At 35.0% G+C, this 21,735-nt stretch overlaps 2 protein-coding genes across 2 annotated transcripts; one reads left to right on the top strand and one right to left on the bottom strand.

The window, feature by feature from the left end:
* The first annotated feature begins 4,997 nt into the window (after positions 1 to 4,997).
* LOC131652030 (transcription initiation factor TFIID subunit 14b-like) lies at positions 4,998 to 7,450 on the top strand. Its single transcript, XM_058921798.1, has 6 exons — positions 4,998 to 5,282; positions 5,398 to 5,486; positions 5,577 to 5,798; positions 5,894 to 6,081; positions 6,192 to 6,313; positions 7,115 to 7,450. The coding sequence occupies exons 1-6, from the start codon at positions 5,157 to 5,159 to the stop codon at positions 7,199 to 7,201; spliced, it is 834 nt and encodes a 277-aa protein (XP_058777781.1). The 5' UTR covers positions 4,998 to 5,156; the 3' UTR covers positions 7,202 to 7,450.
* Positions 7,449 to 8,448, bottom strand: LOC131652031 (WEB family protein At3g51220-like). Its single transcript, XM_058921799.1, has 2 exons — positions 8,228 to 8,448; positions 7,449 to 8,121 (listed from the first exon to the last, which is right to left on the bottom strand). The coding sequence occupies exons 1-2, from the start codon at positions 8,369 to 8,371 to the stop codon at positions 7,618 to 7,620; spliced, it is 648 nt and encodes a 215-aa protein (XP_058777782.1). The 5' UTR covers positions 8,372 to 8,448; the 3' UTR covers positions 7,449 to 7,617.
* Positions 8,449 to 21,735: the final 13,287 nt, after the last annotated feature.

The following is a 21,735-nucleotide window of genomic DNA, read 5'->3' as shown; positions in this document are numbered from 1 at the left end:
ATTCAAGCTCCATGATGAGTCAATAAGGTTGTTGTCTGAAGTCAGGTATGTTCCTGATTTGAAGAGAAATCTGCTTTCTCTTGGTGAATTCGACAAGAAAGGATATGTTTTCCAAGGAGAGAAAAGTATCCTAAGAGTCATGAAGGGTTCGAAGGAAGTCTTGAGAGGCGTGAAGAAACAAGGCTTGTATACCCTTGAGGCTGAAGTTGTAAGTGGTTCGACAAATGTTGCATCCACAAAACCTTTGTCGAAAACAGAAATCTGGCACATGAGATTGGGCCATGTCAGTGAAAGGGGTCTGGTCGAATTAGGGAAACAAAATCTGCTTGGTGGAGACAAAATCGAAAAGCTGAAGTTTTGTGAACCCTGTGTACTTGGAAAATCTTGCAAAGTGAAGTTCAACAAAGGCAAACAAAGAACACATGGATCCCTTGATTACATCCATGTTGATCTTTGGGGGCCTGCAAGGTGTCCATCACATTCAGGAGCAAGGTATTTTCTATCCATAGTAGATGATTATTCCAGAAAATTATGGGTATTCATCCAGAAGACTAAGGATGAAACTTTTGAGAATTTCAAAAGTTGGAAGACTCTGGTTGAAAATCAGACTGGCAGAAAGGTCAAGAGGTTGAGAACCGACAATGGCCTAGAATTTTGCAATGAGGCATTCGACAGTTTTTGTGCTGCCTCTGGTATTGCAAGGCATAGAACTACTGCAGGTACTCCACAGCAAAATGGTTTGGCTGAAAGGTTTAATCGAACTATTTTGGAGAGAGTCAGATGCATGTTGACTAGTGCCGGGTTAACAAAGGGGTTCTGGGCTGAGGCTGTTTCGACAGCAACATATATGATAAACAGATGTCCTTCGACAGCGTTAGATATGAAGACACCTGAAGAAGTTTGGTCGGGACATCCACCAGATCTCGACAAACTGAGAGTATTTGGCTGCGTAGCCTATGCTCACATTAGGCAAGACAAGGTCGAACCTAGAGCTCTGAAATGCATGTTCATGGGATACCCTGAAGGAGTCAAAGCTTATAGGCTATGGTGCCTAGAGCCAGGTCACAGGAGGTGTATCACCAGTCGAGATGTAGTTTTCAATGAAGCTGAAATGGCTTTTAAGAAAACTGATGATGTTGGTCGAAGTACAGAAACATCTGACGAAGAGCTGGAACAGGTAGAGATTCCTGTTGAGGTGGAGCATATTGATGCTGAATTGCATATCCCAGATGAAGTCGAAGAAGAAGCAGAAGATGTTGAAGTTGAGGAAACTGACGATGACTACCTATTGTCGAGAGATAGGTCGAGAAGAGTCATCAAGCCACCTCAAAGACTTGGATATGCAGATCTTATAGCTTATGCCTTAATCTCTGCAAGTGAGGTTCTAGACGAAGAACCTAGAGACTATAAGGAAGTTATGAGGAGTCGAAATAAGACTGAATGGCTGAAGGCCATGGATGATGAGATAAAATCTCTTCATGATAATCATACCTGGGAACTGATCAAGAAACCTGCTGGGGCAAGGTTAGTCAGCTGTAAATGGATTTTCAAAGTTAAGGAAGGAATTGAATGAGTGACGTCGAAAAGATACAAGGCAAGGTTAGTTGCAAGGGGTTTCACTCAGAAAGAAGGTGTCGACTTCAATGATGTGTTTTCTCCTGTTGTGAAGCATAGGTCCATTCGAATGTTGCTTGCCATGGTGGCACAGTTCGATCTTGAACTGGAACAGATGGATGTGAAGACTGCGTTCTTGTATGGTGATCTAGATGAAACGATCCTGATGAGGCAACCTGAAGGGTATGTCGAAAAGGGGAAGGAAGATTATGTGTGCAAGTTAAAGAGATCTTTGTATGGGCTGAAACAATCTCCTCGACAGTGGAATAGGAGATTCGACAAGTTCATGGCACGCATAAGTTTCATTAGAAGTCAGTTCGACCACTGCGTTTACTTCAGATTTCGACCTGGTAATTCATTTGTTATTTTGTTGCTTTATGTGGATGATATTCTCATAGCAAGCAACAGTGTTGAAGATGTGACGAGGGTGAAGGCTGAACTCAATAAGGAGTTCGATATGAAGGATCTGGGAGCTGCTTCCAGGATTCTTGGAATTGACATTCGAAGAGATAGAAAGAAGTCGAAGTTATGCTTATCTCAAAAGGCATACCTACGGAAGATTCTTGAAAAGTTTGGTATGTCGAATTCGAAGCCAGTTGTGACTCCAACAAACCCTCAATTCAAGCTGAGTATTGATCAGTGTCCCAGTACTGATGTCGAAAGAGCCTATATGAATAGCATCCCATATGCTAATATAGTCGGCTCTTTGATGTATGCTATGGTCTGTACTAGACCCGACATAGCATACGCAGTAAGTCTTGTAAGCAGGTACATGGCGAATCCTGGAAAGGCTCACTGGCAAGCATTGAAGTGGATTTTAAGGTACATAAATGGGTCTCTGAATAGAGTCCTAATTTATGGTGGAGCCTTGGGTGAAGATAGTAAAGCAGTAATAGAAGGATATGTCGACTCTGATTATGCAGGTTGTATGGATTCCAGAAAATCTATTTCTGGATATGTTTTCACTATGTTTGGCACTGCAATTAGTTGGAAAGCAACACTTCAGAAGGTTGTTGCTCTATCAACCACTGAAGCGGAGTATATTGCCCTAACTGAAGCTGTGAAAGAAGCATTGTGGCTTGAAGGTTTTGCGAAGGAGCTAAAACTTCAAGGTCGAGGTATCACTGTTAAATGTGATAGTCAAAGTGCAATACACCTGTCGAAGAATTCAGCCTATCATGAGCGAACTAAGCACATTGATGTGAGGCTGCATTTCGTCAGAGGAGTAATCGAGCGTGGAGAAGTCCAAGTGCTGAAGGTTTCGACTGAAGACAATGCTGCTGATATGATCACCAAGACATTGCCGAGTTGCAAGTTTTTCCACTGTATGCAGTTGATAAAGCTGCATGAAGAAAGCTAGTTTGTTCCCTTGACGTTGTAGAGTTAGGTCCAAGGTGGAGATTTGTGAGATATTGGATCGAACTCTAGTATTGTCGAAGGGTAGCTTCTTGGTTCGACAGTTCGACAGAGTTAAGCATGAAGTCGAAGGATTGTTCACATGCTGGTGTCGAAGTGTGCATGCTGTAGTCGAAGATGGGTCTAGCATGCAGATGTCGAAGATGCTAGGGTTGTTAGCATGTTAAATTAGGTTTTAGTGTTTAAACCCTAATTTGTTAAGTTAGCTTGTTTATTAAGTTGGCTTGTGTAATGGGCCTTGCTGAAAAAGCCCATTAGTTAGTATGTTAGGTTTTATTATAAATAGCATACTAGTCTCTCATCATTGCTAAGCTGCAAATCCTAATTTAGGGTGAGAGAGGTTATTTGTTATTCTTGTAAACTTGTAATCTTGTTTTAAGAGAAAGTGAAAGAATAGCAGTTATAACCAATTCTTGTGTTCCTCTTCTTCATTGTCCTTTATTCTTCCTTGTTTTATACTTTGTTCTTGGCATTGAATTCACAACATATGTGATATTGAAATTATGTGGGACACCCCTATTTTGAGAAACATGATTAATTTATGCTATATTTTCAGCTGATATAGTTACTCACATGTTCACCAAATTATAGAGGATTATGAAGGTGTGCACTGTGTCGGTCATTGAATAAGAGGGTGACCCATGTCAGTTTTACTAGGGGTCAACAGTGGGTACCAATTATACTTGTCGAAAAAGTACAATGAGAGATAACCCTTGGTTGTGTAGGATTCCAAAGAGTTTTAGAGTTTTATTAGTGATTAAAGCTTACCCACATATGGTTCTGGAGAGCTCCTATGTGTATTTCTAAAGAAATTTTGTGATCGAGGGTTAACTCATGTATGGTTGTAAGAAGCTCTTTCTTTGACCTTGTGTAGGAAAATTGGAGATCCATTTTCCCTTCTATAAGCGAGGGTGTATATAGGAGACTCTTTGGACTTAGATCAGAGATCCTAAAGAGTGGTTTCCCTCTCTCTACCCTTGTCTCTTTAAAACCAACATTTCAATATGAATTATTTTTTTAAATTAAATAATAAATAAAAGATTTTAACTCCAATACAATTCAAACTCATAATTTCTTTTGTTAAGCTTCGTAAATTTCTAGATATGAATATGATCCTCATTATCTCTCACTCATTCCCTTTGATGCTTCCACCTTTTCTCTTTCTTTGCATCCCTCATTTTCTTTTATGTCTCAATCGTTTCTTTTTCATCTCCATGACCATTTTCTTTCATGACTCAATCATTTCTTCTTCATCTCCAAGTGAACAACATTAAATTTTTTCTCTCCCATCATCATTCAACCACAACACCATCACATTGTAACCTTCATCATCCTTGAATTCATTTCAACAATCCAAAACACAAAACACCTCCAAAAAGACAACAATACTAACGCTATGATACAAAAGGTATCATAACATTGTCAAGGTGAATCCGACAAAATGATTTTCTTTTATATTGGTTCGGGTCGGGTCAACTAAGGTTGTTCATGATACAGTTTGTGAGAAAAGCTAAATTGAACCGAACTAAATCATAGTAAAAATTCACTCGAGCCGAACTGAACTCAACCAAAATTATTGGTTTGGTATACCGTTTCAAAATTCCGAACCGTATTGCTAGAAGACATTTTTTACAAACCGAACCGTTTATCAAAGAACAGAGTCGTTAAGCTATTTTTCAATTTTTTAAAATTGTTTTTAGCTTGTTTTAAGTATTTTTCATTTTTCTGTTCGAGTTCAGCTTTAGTTCAGTTACAGTTCAATTCTAGTACTGATTGTGCGTAATGGTTTGATTTACTATCCGAACATAACGGTTCAGTTATTTTAACTTCAGTTTAATTCAATTCGACAGTTTAGTTCAATTCTTGGATTTTTTGAATAGCCTAGGATCAACCAAGAGGAGAAGGATTTGGTGTTAAAGGTGTACTATAAATATAGTGGAACTTTATATTTCAAAGGTTGGATTTTTTTCTGCACAATTCACCACTTTTTTATTTTCTGCATGACATAATTTGCCTCCTTTACATAACACTTTTAGCCTACGAAAATCATTATCTTCTTGCATTGTATACTCACTACAAAACCCTAAACCCCAATCCTCCAATTTCTCCATTTCTCAATCAAACAAATGTCTCAATCTCAAACGTTACCTCTCAAAAGACCACAAGGTGAAAACCCCTCCGATGATGCTTCCACTGCTATCAAACCTTCTCGCCTCAAAATTTCACTACCCTCTGAAGATAGCGACAAAAAGGTTACACCTTTATTTGTTTTTAGCTTTGATCATTCAAAACATTTCAAACCCTAATTTTGCTTTTTTATCATTTTGCCTTTTTGGATTTCTAATAAAAATTGTATTTTTGGTTCAGAATCTCAACAAGAGGGTCAAAGATGTTGAAATTTGTGTCCCTATAGTTTATGGGACTATTGCATTTTATCTGGGTAGGAAGGCTAGTGAGTAAGTTTTGATTTTTTATGGTGTTCTTATTTTTTTTTCTGATTTGAATTTTTGTTGCAATTTTTTATCTGATCAATTTGATGTTGCTAGGTCTCAATCTCATAGATGGACTGTTTATGTACGTGGTGCTTCTAATGAAGATCTTAGTGCAGTGATTAAAAGGGTTGTGTTTCAGTTGCATCCTAGTTTCAATAATCCTACAAGAGTTGTTGAATCACCCCCTTTTGAAGTAACAGAATGTGGTTGGGGTGAATTTGAAATTGCTATCACCCTCTTTTTCCACAGTGATGCTTGTGAAAAACAGTTGGACTTGTGAGCTTCATTTGCTTACCTTTGCCACATTCGTTTTTCGGTTGTTTTTACTTGGAGGTTGAATTATCTGAATAACTTTTTGTTTGTTCTCGTAGGTATCACCATTTGAAATTATATCCTGAAGATGAGTCTGGTCCTCAGACTACGAAGAAACCTGTTGTAATTGAATCTTATAACGAGGTTGTGTTTCCTGAACCTTTGGAGGGTTTTCTTGCACGCATTCAGAATCATCCAGCTGTTGTTGTTCCTAGGTTACCACCTGGTTTGACTTTACCAAACCCGGGTACATTGCTTGCAATAATCTTCCGATTGTTATTTGTTACTATGACTATTACATATTACATTACCCCTTTCAAAATTTTCCTTTATAATCTCTTGTGCTGGTTTCTGCAGTACCAATTGATCATATGAATGACAAGCAAAGAGGTGACACCAAAGATCATCCACTGAGTCAGTGGTTCCTGAACTTCTCGGAGGCCGATGAGCTCTTAAAACTAGCTACAGCTCGCCAACAGGTTCTGGTTGCTTTGTTATATTATGAATTTTCTATTTGAATAGGTTGTTTCATGGCTAGACAATAGTTAGTGTCATTTATTTCTTTCGGCATTGGATTGTCTCTTTTCTTCCTTAAAGTAACATTATTATGCGTAGCTATGGGGACTATATTCTGAAAATAAATACAATCAATTCAAGTGTTACTAAATAGAAGTTATAGCGGCGATACGACACTATATAGCATAGCAGAATTTTAATAAATTAATATTATCCCACAATACGCTTTTTAGTACAAACATAATGTCAAATAGAGGTGCATAGTGGAATTCGAACAAACCGTTATTTTCTGCCAGCTGCAATTGACAATGCTGATCAATTCCCTGATTCATTCCTAATGTGTATTTACTCGAGATTTCCTTTTTTCAAACGAGATGCATATTGTATTTGTCTTCATTCTTCTTGTTTGTATTTAGGAGGGTTTTATTGGATGGTGAAACTTTTTTTTTTTGTATTTGTCTAAATTCTCATTGTTTCGACTTTCGAGTCAATGAGACTGTTATTGGAATAGTTTGTTTGTTTCTGTATTTGTCTGCATTCTTGTTGCTTTAGTCTAGGAGGCTTATATTGGATGGTGAAACTTAATGGAGTAGTTCTTTTTTTCCCGCCCGATGTTTTATTCGTTTTGCACCTGCCCTCTTGAGTTTCTTCCTCATCCCTTTTTATAAGATCTCAAGACGGTTCTATATTTAGGGATGGTGAAACCTTAGAGTCTTTTAAACATATTATGGATTTATGTGCTAACTATGTTTGCAATGTGTTAGGTGCAAGCTCACATTGTTAAGCTACGAAGGCAACTGAATATGTTGGAAGGACAGTCGAAACAGCCTTCTGGTTATGAATGTACATGATCTCTCTATATCTTAAAACTATTCTTTGGGGAGGATTTCCCTGTAGGGTTACGCTCGGAAGATTAGTCGCGAATAGTTACGTATATTATATACATGTGTATCATCTTCGTTGTAGATTGTTTTGAATATATTTCAATCTTTAGAACAAACCAATCCAACAGTTTGGAATTTTAGAAGAAGAGACATGGTACTTGGCATTTATGCTCTAACTTTTATATGATGAATGAATGATAGATATTTGTGTATCAACTGTATATTCATTAAGGAACTAGGAGTCACAAATTTGCAAAATCTTAGACTTTGTTTCACTAGCAAAACAAGAACATAGCTAGGAAAACAAAGAAAAGTAACAACAGAGAATTATTAATCAATCATAACATGCATGTTGGTAGACACATTTCATGAATGATGAAATCTTAACCTTTTGGAGAGTGATCGACTTCATAACTTCCCTTCTTTTTCGAGAAAAGCCATCCGATCAAAGGCATCAATGCTGGCTTCTTCTTACCTTTCTTAACCGAATTAGGTCTCCCAAGTAACTCATCTTTATTCGGAATAACTTGAGCCAAAACATGAGGGCTAGCAAACTTCACATATCTTCTTTTTTGAATTGTTTCCTCGCTATCATCATCATCTGTTTGTGTTTTGATTTCCACATTGGTTGCGTTCGCAATAAACTTGATCTCTTCGTTTGTCTCCGGACCATCGCGTCTCTGAAGCAACTTCATCTCTCTTTCTTTCGTCTCTTCCAATTCTTTCTTTGTTTGCTCAAGTTCCTTCTTGAGGGACTTCACGCATTGAGATAAAATGTTAGCTTCTTCTTTCGCTCCCTCGAGTTTCCGCTTTGTTTCTTCCAGCTCCGCCGCTAATGCTCCAGCTTTCGGTTGTACATTCCCAGTTTCACTTGCTTCATTTTGCATCTTCATCATTTCACATGCATAATAATCACAAGAAAATTAATCAAACTATATACTAAAAAAACCATGAATTAATGCATGAATACAAAAAGTTAAAGGTAGAAAGAACCTCTTTGAGCTTATTAGCATAAATTTCTCCAACCAAAACTCTTTCTCCAAACAAAAGAACAGCTTCTTTAACAGACTTAAAAGGAGCTCCAGTATCAATCTCAGCACGTCCCATGATCAATGTTCCACTTTCTTCTCTCTCCATGTTAAGCTAAATAGTTTCCAAATTTTTACTAAGATAGTATTAATGGCAAGACGTGTATGAGTGAATATTTGAAGACAAAGTGAACACAAAAAGAGCTCCATTTAATACAAGTAACAAACATGTGAACTATTTAGTATACTAAGGCTCTTAGTAATGGATATTGGTAGGGTAATAATTGGTTAACTTTTTTTTCTTTGCGTCCACTTCACTAGTATTTTGTTAATTGAAGTTGACATGTTAGTTAGAGTGTCTTGATAATTTAGTTAGTTCAATCTATATCAAATCCTTTTACAACATTGATTATGACTTGTCTCCTTTCAATGTATAACAGATTCTATATAGTAATTTATCAATTATGGGTTCTCTGGTTTTAGGCATGTAAACTTTGGGGAAAATATTTAAAATGAGGGTTTTCTTTTAATTAAGGAGAAGTTCTTTTTGTATCCGATTCTTTGTTCAACTTGATAATTAAATAAGGAAGTCATTGGCCAACTCCCTCTAGTTAGACCTACTAGTAATGTTTATCATATCATATTTAATTCATGATTTTTGTTTAATAGTTTTTTTTTTAGTTTTACAAATAGAAGATTATTTTATATAGAAAAAATCTTCATCAAAGTGATTATGAGATTATTTTAGATATTAATTATTCTGTACTGATAAAAGAAATTTACATGGATGTAATCAACTTACATCACAATATCTTATTGTCATATTAGTTTCTAAAACATTTCCATATGAGATATGTTTGTACAAAGTTTAATTCTGTTAATAAATTAAAGAAAATGCTCTTTCTATCGTTAGTGGTGCATTCCAAACCTTTTGAAAATTTAAAAATGTCATTTATGTGTTTAGAGATGTATCTCTAGACACACTCAAAATCACATTAATTTTCTCTTTTTTGAGTTTCATCCTAGTTTTAAAAAACATGGTTCGGAGATGCATCTTCGTATACTGTTTGCGTATATCCGAAGATGCATCTTCGTATATTGTTTGCGTATATTCGGAGATGCATCTCTAAAGTATCTTTGCACTCATTTATGGGGTTTTGTTATTCACTCAACTGATTTAATTAACAAGTCGGTGATATTTTCGAAGATGCATCTCCGGAATTGCTCAGCCAGAAATTTGATAAAACACCACCTTGCATGATCTTCTTCTTCATGCTAAAAACTTACTTCATTGCAAAATCCTTTAAAAATATTATCTTATTCTCAATCAACTTTTCAACACCAAAACAACATTTGTGTATTTCATCACTTCAAAGGAAGCAAAACAAGCTGAAATTGCAAGTAAAGATCATTCATTTCATCCTCCATTCCTTGCATTAATCTTGTCTTTGAGTTGAAAAATGCACGTTGAATTCAGATATGCATGTCCATACTATGTTTGGTGTAGTCTGAATGTGCATATCTGGATTGTTTTGATAGTTTGAGTTTCATATTATTTTTCTATTGTTAGATATGGTGCACCCGAATATGTTTCCCAAAGCTATTGTGAATGAAGCATGATGTTAAATTGAATGAAGTGATTGATGATGTTAAATCAGATGAAGTGAATGATGATGTTAAATCGGATGCTCGATTAGTTGTTGTCGAGGTAAATGTTCGTACACAATTTACAAATAAAGAAGTGCTCATTGTTTGTGATCATATGCTAAAATGGGACATTAACATAATATTATTCTCATTAGTGATGACTCCATTCATAGCTTAGAGTAGACATAAATGATTGCAGTCGATTTTGTTGACAATAGTCATTGGGTTCAAGTGACGTTGAATCCCAATTGTTTGCTACCTCACGTCATAGGTCGATATAGACAGACCTGTAGTGAAGTTGCAAGAGCATGGGAATCAGCATATACGAGATGTACTAGTCACTGGGAAGAAGAAGTTAAGAAATCAACATAATTTATTTTGTATTGATGTTGTAGCATTTTTTTGTATTATATGTATATATTTTATCAGGTATATTTTGCTATAAATGTAAAAAAAAACTTAAGGATTTTTCAAAACTCGCCACTGCCAAGCGGATTTTTCAAATTATCCAGAAAATTTGGCATGTACTAGGTTTTCAAAGTCTCCAGAAAATTTTGTACGTATGATAGGTTACCATATTTTTCTTTTAAAAAATTGTATATAAGCAGCAGATTTTTCAACAAAAAAGATACAGTATTTCTTCCACAATTTTGTGGAAACCCATGCGTTTTTACAAGAAATTACGTAAATTTTTTACATTTCATCAAAAATTAGTAAAATGTCTTGTATTTTTTCGGAAAATCTGGTATTTCTTCATCTAAACGAATAAAATTGCAAAATGTTTGGTACTACAATGAAAAAATCGACAACTTTAGGTAGTTTCAAAAAATCAGAAATATTTAGTAAAAGTATAACTCTAAAAGCAGCCCTCATGTGGGGGTGCCAAGTCAAACTATGGGGTGGCAAGATAAAATCTCGTATATAGGGATGAAACAACATGATCTTATCCCGAGGTCAACTTAGAAAATCAATTCGCCTATAAATTAAGCATTTGAGAGCACCATTGTTCCCCGTCTATTTTAAAATTAATTATGATAATAAAGTTATATTTATCTAGTATCGATCTCATAACACATTATAGTAGAGATAACAATTGTATGAACGAGACTAACCAATATAATATATAGGGTTCACCCTAAAAAATGATCACTTAATTAATCCACCTACTTGCTATCTACATTCACCGCACCTTGCTTTGGCACGAGAGTTTTTTGCATGTACACTCCCTCACTTGGAGAATGAGCGTACGATAAAAAAATCAAGAACATCATAGCACCACACAAGCAAATCACAATAAGTGACGTGAATGTTGTATCATCTACGTAAGCAATCCACTTTGTATGTTCATACAATAATATTGATATGATTGCAAGTGCACAACTATTTCTTATAGGAAATGAAATATATTTCCTTAAGTATGTTGATAGGTGTCATATGTTGTATATTAAATTGTGATTTGTTGTACCTTTGACAAGTTATTTTCGGTATAGTTTAAGGAGATAAAATAGGCAATTATTCAATGGTTTTGATATGAAACAAAAGTTGTACGTGTATATATTGGCACTTTTAAATAGATAGTATTTCCTATAAATTATTATGGCATCATAGCGATGTCCTGATGGAAAAAATTTATGGAAAAGACTAAGGTGGTAAAGAAGATATCATCTCTGTATGATCTGAATTTGAATGACAATCCAGGAAGCATAATCACTCAAGTCCAACTTCGAGGTGTAAAACTATGATGAATGGGCATGAGTACCTTATTACGTGCACGACGTAAATAGGGGTTCCTCGTATGAACCATAAATAAGTTGAATGAAGAATCACCAAAAATTGAGGATTGGTGGATTGTCCAATCGATGATGGTGTCGTGGATCTTAAACACCATTGAAGGTTTTGTATGTTCTATGATTTCTTATATGGAGAACACAAAGGAACTTCGGGATGACATTAAAAAGCGATTCTCAGTTGCGAATGGGCCAAAGATTCAACAACTGAAATCAGAACTTCCTAAATGCAAATAAGAAGGGTTGTTAATGGTGAACTATTATAGAAAACTCCAAGCATTATGGGATGGATTGGGAAATCACCAACAAATACCCGTGTGCTCGTGTGAAGGGTGAAAATGTAACATCAAGGCAAAGTTAGAGAAACAAAGGGAAGAAGAGAAAATGCATCATTTCTTGATAGGACTAGATGATGTGTTGTACGAAATAACTCAATTTAGCATCTTTGCAACTGATCCACTACCATCGTTGAATCGATTATATGTCATATTGATTTAAGAAGAACGCATGAAGGACATAGCTAGGACTAAGGAAGAACGAATAAAGATTGTCGGTCTAGCTGTGCATACCAGTGGCAGAATGAGAGGATGTAGAGACACAAAAGATAAATGCATTGTCATTTCGAACTAGAATCGAACGAGGCATGATACCATGGGTTGTTTTCAAATTTTCGGATATCCATATTGGTAGGGGTTAGGACACGCCATGAAGCAAAAATAGCTTCTCAAATGAAAGGGCAACAATAAAGACACAATGCATATTATGGATGCCATAGAGGCATGGTTGTGCGAGCAAACGCTGCCAACGTAGTTATCAGGAGAATAATGGAGGCATCGACTGATATTGACAAAGGAGAACAAGACAGATTAAGCATAGAGCAAAGGAAAATTCTTGTGAATATGCTTGACAATCAGAAGGGAAATCCTAGTGAAGGAATGACAAGTAAAAAGGCTAGAATTATTTTTACAGAAGTTTTAAATAACATGATAGAAAATTTAAGATTGTTTTAGGAAATGAAGGATGTGCATGGATGCTTTGTGAGAATGCCACACAGACAGAAAGATGTTGAAACAACGGAGAGAACGACAACTCTTAAAGAAAGGATGCAATTAAACAATGTGTTATATGTGCCTAAAATGAATTGTAGCTTGATATTTGTGACCCAATTAATAGATGAGACAAAATGCTTAATGTACTTTAATAACTCTTCGTGTGTGATGCATGACCGCACTTCAAGGATGCTGATTGAATTGGATGAACGAATGGATAGGATATACTACTTCAAAGGCATACGACACGAGACAGCTTTCAAAGTTTATAGTGGTTTTTCATTTGATATTTGGAATAGGCAAAATTCTTTAGGAGAAATTCTTTTTTTATCCGATTCTTTGTTCAATGTGATAATTAAATAAGGTAGTCATTGGCCAACTCCCTCTACTTAGACCTAATTGTAATGTTTATGTTATTATATCTAATTTATGATTTTTTTTGTCTTTTTAATTTTAAAATATAATATTATTTAATATAGAAAAAATATTCAATAGTGATTATAATATTATTTTATAAATAAAATACTTTATTAAGATAAAAAAAATCAATAAGTACAAGCGATCCCAATCGGATCCAACCACTTAACAGACAAAACCAACGTACTAAAAAGGAATACAAAAATAAGCTAATACCCCTCTATCATTAAGATAGCTATGTAATCTCTAAGCTTTTTGTTATTCCACCCCCTATACACCAAAGTATCTATAATTCTCTTGCCTATCTTTGTAATATCAACAGGTTCACCAAAACTTCAATTGTTTCTAGTTTTACACAGCTCATAGATTGTTTAAGCTGCAGCCATTTTAAGGACAGCATCCCGCATTCCTTTCCCTTTCGTTTGTTACATTAGTCACTTAATCTCTTTGTGCCAATTCCTAGGAATACAAGGAACTTTCACCCATTGAAGGACTTCCATCCATATTTGCTTCATAGTATCACATTCAAAAAAATAGATGTCTTATCGATTCTTCCTGTAAATAGAAACAACAAGTAGTGTTATCTATCATACCAAATTTACACAATCTATCTTTTGTCACCAACCTTTCATGACAAGCTAACCAAAAAATAAAATTGACTTGGGGCCTCGCATTATTTTCGTACAGCAAGTTTTTCCACATTACTTTATGACTATAGTTTTGTAGGTTCATATAAGCCTTGCCCATATCGAACTTCTTTTCCTCCATAATGTCTTTAAGAGCTTCTATACTTGCGATATCCATTCTCTGGTCCAACATACCCTTCATAATCCCTGAGTCATTTGCTTTAGCTTGAACATCCATCATATTACTGTGCTTAAGATAGTAAGCGCTTGCACCCATTTTACCCATAATGAGTCTTCCTTACCATTTAAGCTCCACATCAATTTCATTAAGCTAACTTTATTCACCACTTTAATATCAATGATATTTAATCCACCATAGCCTCTCGATCTGCAAATATGTTTCCACGCTACTGGGGCTTTTCGGCTACCCTCGTAACCACCAGTCCAAAGAAAATTACGATATATGCTTTCAATTTTCTGGAGCACTCCTTTTGGGGACGGAAAACAATTAATCCAATAATTTGTTATCGCAAACATAACACTATTTATAAGTTGCACTCTCCCTGCATATGTTAGCAGTCGGGTTGTCCAATGCTTAATCTTAGACACAATTTTGTCTATCAACGGCGGATAATGGTTTATAGAAAGTTTCTTACTCGTCATAGGAACTCCTAGATATTTAAACGACATCTGCCCTTCCAAGAAACCTGGTATTAATCGTTATGTATATATTAAAAAATTCACATGGATGCAATCAACTTACATAATGTATTTTTGTCATGTTAGTTTCTAAAATACTTCCATATGAGTATGTTTGAACAAAATTTAATTTTGCCGATAAATTAAATCACATGCTTTTAAATAAAAGTATATATCACATTACTTTTGTAATGGTATAGGATTTCTTCATAAGAAGCGCAGTCTAAATATATTATGAATCATCCACTAAGAAAATCTATCTCTAAAAAAAGAATAAGATTAATAATGAAAAAGAAAAAAAAATCTGATAGTTATTCCCAATAATTTGGTACAAAAGTTTTTTGGAAAAGGCAAAATGTATATAATTTTTTACTTGTTTTTTTAAAAATCGGTATAAGTTTTTATCGATTTTTTTTTTGAAAATTTTGGTATTTTGTTACATTTTTCGCATATTATTGAAAAATATGGTATTTTCAGAAAATTAGTTGTGTATTTACCGCATTTTTTAAAAAACTCGATACATTTCTACCGGATATTTAAAACTATTTGAGAAAAACCCAAAAGTTTCAGTTTTTTTTGAAAATTTTGGTATTCCGGATATTTCGCCTACTGTAAAAATCTGGTAGTTCAGAATGTTTCATTTGTGTGGTCTAGATCCTGATGGTTCTCCTGCAGATTTTACAAAAAAAATCACCATTGACGTTGTATGTTTAAAACTTACATGATTTAATAGGATTTCAGTATCTTTGACATTGATAATTTATTCGATATATGTTGTAAATGACATATATAGTTTTCTCCCGAGCTGGTGTGTTAACACATGCACAATCTATTGGTAAATAACATGGTATTATTGTTATTACTTTTTATTTTGATAATGCAAATGGGATCAAAGGGAGGCAAGATAAATTGATTATAGATTGTGAGAAAGTAGGAAACTACGAAAAGAAGAATTCTTTTGATGACATTTATAGTATGCAAGTTAAATGTCCATTTATGCTGAGATCGGTGCCAAGTGGTAGCGTTTGGAATGTTAAATGTCCAACCATAATATATTTTAAAATCTTATACTAGCTAAGGACTTAGACGACCACAACGTATTAAATCGTTTAAGAGATAATGAAAGACAGTTTGTAAATGACATAACCAAACAAATATGGATCTCAAATACATAATTGTTGCTTTGAAAGATAGAGGTCCAAAAAACCTCACGAGTGTTATCCAGGTGTACAAGGTAAGATATACATACAAGATGAGCAAGAGAGATCAGTTGAGTCTTATTCATGAAGAGAAATGCATGTACCAGACCAGAAACAAGAACATTTCAGGTGTTGTTGATGATATCATGCATGTACCGGACCAGAAACAAGAACGTTTCAGATGTTGTTGATGATATCATTTGGACGCATCTTGATTCAGTGAATTTATTGAGCATGTTTCATTTAGTGTTGATTTTTTACTGTACATACAAAAAACATGTACTGCATATTCCAATTTCTTTTATTTTTATTTATTTGATTTTGGGTTGGAAGTTATTGATTATTTATTATACATACAAAACAAACAGGTATTGGCTACCACAACTTGAGTTTGTTGGTGTTACATCCACAAAGTTGACGTTTTTGGTTGGATTTGTCTATATGGAACATGAAAGGGAAGAAAACTTCACATGAGCACTAGAGAAGCTGAAAAATTTGTTTGCTTTCGAGAAGTTATTATTGCAGGTTTTGGTGACGGGTTGTGAACTAGAGTTAATGAATGTCGTGGTAGTTGTGTTTCCAAACTTAAATCATGGATTTGAATTTTTATTACCATAAAGTCATTCTCGTGAGCCATCACTCCTTCCACGTTTGTTTTGGAAAAATTGATAATGGTTGGCTTTTCTTCTATTTCTGAAAGAATCTTCTGAGAAACATGCATCATTGATCGGGCATATCTCTTTCTGGCCTAGCTAGTTTCTCACTCGCTACTAAAACCTCCCGAGATAGTATTAAGCATATGGCTCGTCATTATGGTTTCTCATACCTCCTCAATGTTCTTACCTTTTTAAGGAGAGGGATTCTCCGAGTTGAGTTCTCTTCGGGGAGGGCTTCTCTTTCCCGATGGCTCTCCAACACCCATTGTGTAAGACAACAAACGTCTTCTTTGGATTAAAATTTTGATTTCTGTTTTTAGCTGATGGTAATATTTAGCTTGATGACCCAGACCCGATGGTATGATCACCACGCACTCTTGTCTTTATCCAACACGACAGTAACTCCCGTAGGGAGGCTCGATGTAGCCATGTAGGGAGCATTTTGAGATGGTAAACTTCTCGCAAGATATCTTCCGCTTTGTGTTGAGTGGCATATAGTTTTCAGCGTAACTTTTGCATGGCCTATAGGAAGGCTTCGTTACCGGTTTATCCTTCACCCTAGGTTTATGGTATTCTTTCCTGATCCTGGTTCCGTCTTGTATGGGCAACGTCATTTCCTTGGCATCTCGAGATCTCTTCTCCATATTACTCTTTTCACCCTTGATATAACATCCTACTCTAAATATCACATCATCCATGTTGGTTACTGGTTTTTATACCAAGGATTCGTTTAAGTGACCAGCCTTCACGCCATGTTGAAATGCCCCTAAAAACATTTCTTGATTCGGGTGAGAAACTTTGATAGTCTCCTCATTGAATCAAGCCAAATATTCTCGGTGTGACTCAAAATGTCCTTGACAAACATTGAATAAGCTCGTTGTTAACACTTTTCGATGCTTGCTAGTAGAGAAATGCTGTACCATCTTCTTGACCAGATCTCGGTAAATGATGAATGGACACTTGGGAAAGCTTATATACCAACACATGGCCATGTCTTTGAACGTTCCCGCCATGAGTTTTCATTTTAGAGAATCGGATGCGTTGACTATTGCCATTTGATTGCTGATTGCAATGATTTCTTCCTGGGGATCACTCTTGCCTTTGAAAGATGCCAAGGGCGGTGGTTTGAAATTTTATGGGACTTGATCACCTTAGATAACTTCTGAAAGAAGCTTGGGATCCATAAGCTCCTATTTCACTTCCCCCTCATGTAGGCTTTGAGTTTGTTGGAATGTCTGCACGCTCTCATGCAACGACTCATTATGCTATCAAAGAGCTTCCACAATCGTCAGCAACTATGTAATGTTAGGCGGAGTATGAGGCTCATTCTTGCTGGGTGAGAATCCAAACATATCGACGCTGTAAGATTAATAATTCTTTGATGATTTTTGTGTGGCCTGAGAAAGTTTTATCGAAGCCCCATAGTGGACGCCAAATGTTCTTGCAAAAAACACTAATTAGTTAACCTCCATGAAGCCAGTCAAGAGAGATAATGAATGCGTATGAGACTGATTGTATGCTTGTTAGAACAATTCTTGTATCCTTAACATTTGTTTTGGTCTCCGTTATATAACTTTCGATTCATCCCTTTGATTTCTTTAACAATGAGCCACAATTAGTCGCTCCAATGTTTCCCATCCTTTAAAGGCTTAAGGTAACGTCCACCGTCACAATGATGATCATTAATCATGAATTATAACGATCAACCATTCATTTCGTAACATTCATGCGACTATAAGTCTGGTCCTTAATTGTTACGTTGGGCTTCCAAATCAGCTATCAGACCTCTCTCTAGGATTGGTCTATGTGTCATACTCCGGGAACACACACGACTGTGGTGTATGGGCATCAACTCGATTCCTTGCTAATGATGATAATTCTTGCGCCTCGAGTCCACCATCTCGACTGATGTAACAGCCCGTTTTTTTTTAGTATTTATTTTATTATAATATTTTATACTCCTTGGTGTGTTAATTAAGTATTTAATCGTTATAAGATTTAATTATTAATTTAATTAATTAAACTTGAGTGCATTTGTGTTTAATAGAATTAATTAAGTTATTAGAGAGTTAGATTAATTGGGCCTATTTATTGGAGTGATAAGCAATTAGGGGATGTTATTAATTTTAAAGCCCAACATAATAAATAAAGACAGTAAGAGAGGAAATAAGGGGTAGAAGCATCATTAGTTCATTTTACTGGTTTTGAAGAAATAGAAGTGGAGGAGAGGAGCAAGAAGAGAAAAGCTAGGGTTTTGGAGGAGAAATCAAGAGGTAAGGGGGAGAATCCCTAATCATTATGGGCTAGTATAATGGGGTAATTGGTAGATTAACATCTATATTTATCCATAGTTAATCTTATAAAATGTGTGGTTTAATTTCTGTGTTTAGTATAGTAGAATCTATTGATAAATTGAAATTGGAAAAAATGCCGGAAATGAGTGTTAGCATTGGTGACGGACGGAGGGTATGCTGGACAGCGACCCTGTTTAACGTGTTACTAGAAGCCGTGTCTGTTTCATCCTCTGCATATTCGCTACAGTGACTAGCTTTAGTCACATGGCCATGAACTAACACTTTTATTGAGTTAAAAACGTCTGTTGCTGAACTATTGGCCAATTAGAAACATGAAGCACCAATACCCTTAATGAATAGAAAGTGCTAATGCTACTAATTAATGTCCAATTAATTAAAAAACGTGGGCCTACTACCCCTTTACCAAATGAACACCAATTGTGATGCTCTTAACTGTAGCGTCTAGTTTATTAAAAAATGAGACCACCACCCTTTTATTTCTTTTATATGAACATGCCACTAATATTAGATATTGAATCTAAGTGGAAATGAACTACCAATGTAATTGTGTGATGGAACATATCAATTACAATGCTCCCTTAACTGTAGCGTTTTGGATTTTGTGAGAACAAGTGTAGTAACTACATACTGTAGTGAATAACAACGATAGGAATTGCTTAGCCATGAAATTCCATAGGTGGCAGAACTATCATCCACGGCCACTGTAGGTAGCCATTAATTCAAATGGAAATGTGGGCTACTCTCACAATTCATTAAATAGGAACATATATAATATGTACATACATGTTTAGACTAAATAGTAAATAAGCATGAATGAATGAAATTGATTTTATGTAAACTAATATGTCCTTAATAAAGATAGTACTTGGATTGTATTTCTATTATGGTTCTAAAATTGAATTTAGAAATATAGCTAGATGATAAAGATACTAATGTCTTGTTGGTTTAATATGAAAGTGAGTGAACCATATAAAATTGACAAAATTGTGAGTTAGCATATGATAGTGTTAATTACTAGTGTTAATTGGAATAGTAGATTGGAATTTGTGTGTTGACTATTATATGTGAATAATGTTTATGTGATGAGAATGTGGTGTACAATATTGTGAATAATTCGTAGAGTGGATTATTGTGATATGCTAAATATTAAGATGGTAGAGATGATCTTAATTGCATATGTTTGTTAACATTGTACATACATTCATATCATGGTGTGCCTTGAAACAAAGGTGGTTTGCTTTGAAACAAAAGCGAGGCTTAGATTCTAGAGTGAATCGGAAGCGGTAGACTATATGTTTACATTTTGGTGGGCTTTGGTCTTGTCCGAATCGGAAGCGTGGCTTGGATTCTAGATATTGAATCGGAAAGCGGTGAAACCTCGGGTTCACAATTCGGTACCACATGCATAGCGTCACATATCTTGCATTGAGTTACATTAAAACTATGCGATAATTGAGTATGTGAAGTTGAGGTAGTTGTGATATGTGTATGAGTTTGATGATTGAAACGAGTGAAGTTGAATACATATTTGATTAAATGTATGAATATGTCATAATTATGATTGTGTACTCAATTGAGAATATAATAGTAGGATTGAAATGTTATATTATTTAAGCTTGTTGTGTACTCGATAACATGTGAAGTATGGATTGATTATTATTATCTACATGGTTATACATAGTATGATTAACTACTTGAAGTGTTGATTTAACCATTGTATTCCATTATACTTTCTTCGTAATGGTTCGTATTCTCACCCTTCTGTTTTAATGTTGCCCTCGTATGGCGACATGCAGGTTCTGGAGTTTAGTAGCCGCGTGTGACCTAGCCGGAGATTCTTCCTTGGTTATTTGGAGACTAGGTAGTGAGTCGATGCTCTGGTCATGTAACACTGGGTAGACTAGGTGTATTGAACTCATGTTATATTTGCGTATGTATTATGCTATGATTTGTGAGCTTATTTATTGGTTACATGTCATTTTGAGGGGCTTATAAGCCAAACCTTTGATTATGTTTTATGTTGAATTGAGACTATTAGTCGATGTATGATCATGGTATGGGACATGAATCATTATGAATTACATGAGTATCGTATTTTTCCGCTGTGAATGCATATCCAGGTTAAATTGTGATTTTATATTTGAGTGTTATTAAAATGACCAGGTGTATTGTGTTGTGTAGATAAATGCTGTCAGTTTTTTTTAAGGTTTTTAGTTCTTCTAAAAGCATCGATGTGACGCCCTTACGAATTATATGCATGCTATTCTCTGATTATATGTTAAATAATTTGGGGTATAAAAAGGGATGTTACAACTGACACTGAGAGACACCCCGACTGAGCTAAAAATTTAGGGATGTACTAATATCATGATAAAAAGGTAGTTGGTTGAAGATGGGGGTAGTGGTAGACACAATTCCACAATAAAGGATGAGATAGGGGTCACAAGGTCTTCATATAAGAAAGTTGAGATATGAACAAAAATTTAATTCACTATTTACGTAAATACCAAAAACCCTCAACCTCGAGTATCATACATCAATAAAAAGGTATAATTTACATCCCTTAAACATATGGAACATCTCTTCACACTAACATACTCTAACCATTAACCACTAGCTTAATTCTTGTCACCGCTAATACTGAGCAAAGTAAAAAGATCAATCTAGTTTCACATAATCGAATAAAATCCACCCGTAACATAAAATTATAAAAAACACAAATAATTCATCAAAATAAATATATAAACACACTTAAAACAACTAGTTTAATTCTAATAAACTATCAAAATAATCAAACGATCAATCTCAAATTTATTAAAAAACTCTAATTATGGATAAATTGTTCAAATAAACAAATAATTCATTAAAATAATCATATAAACAAACTTAAATCGACTCATTTATTTTTAACAAACTACCAAAATAATCAAACGATTGAACTCAAGATGATTAACAAACTCCACTTATAAATAAATTATTCAAAAAAAACCGTTTTAATTCTTCAATAGAAAAATTTCAAATAAAAATTTATTTCTCTTTTTTTCTTTCCAAATTAGAGATTCTCAATCTCAATTTCTT

The sequence above is a fragment of the Vicia villosa genome, linkage group LG2 (assembly GCF_029867415.1).
Source record: "Vicia villosa cultivar HV-30 ecotype Madison, WI linkage group LG2, Vvil1.0, whole genome shotgun sequence".
NCBI lineage: Eukaryota > Viridiplantae > Streptophyta > Magnoliopsida > Fabales > Fabaceae > Vicia > Vicia villosa.
The sequence above is the reverse complement of the archived record's forward strand: the minus strand, read 5'-3'. Positions and strand labels throughout refer to the sequence as shown.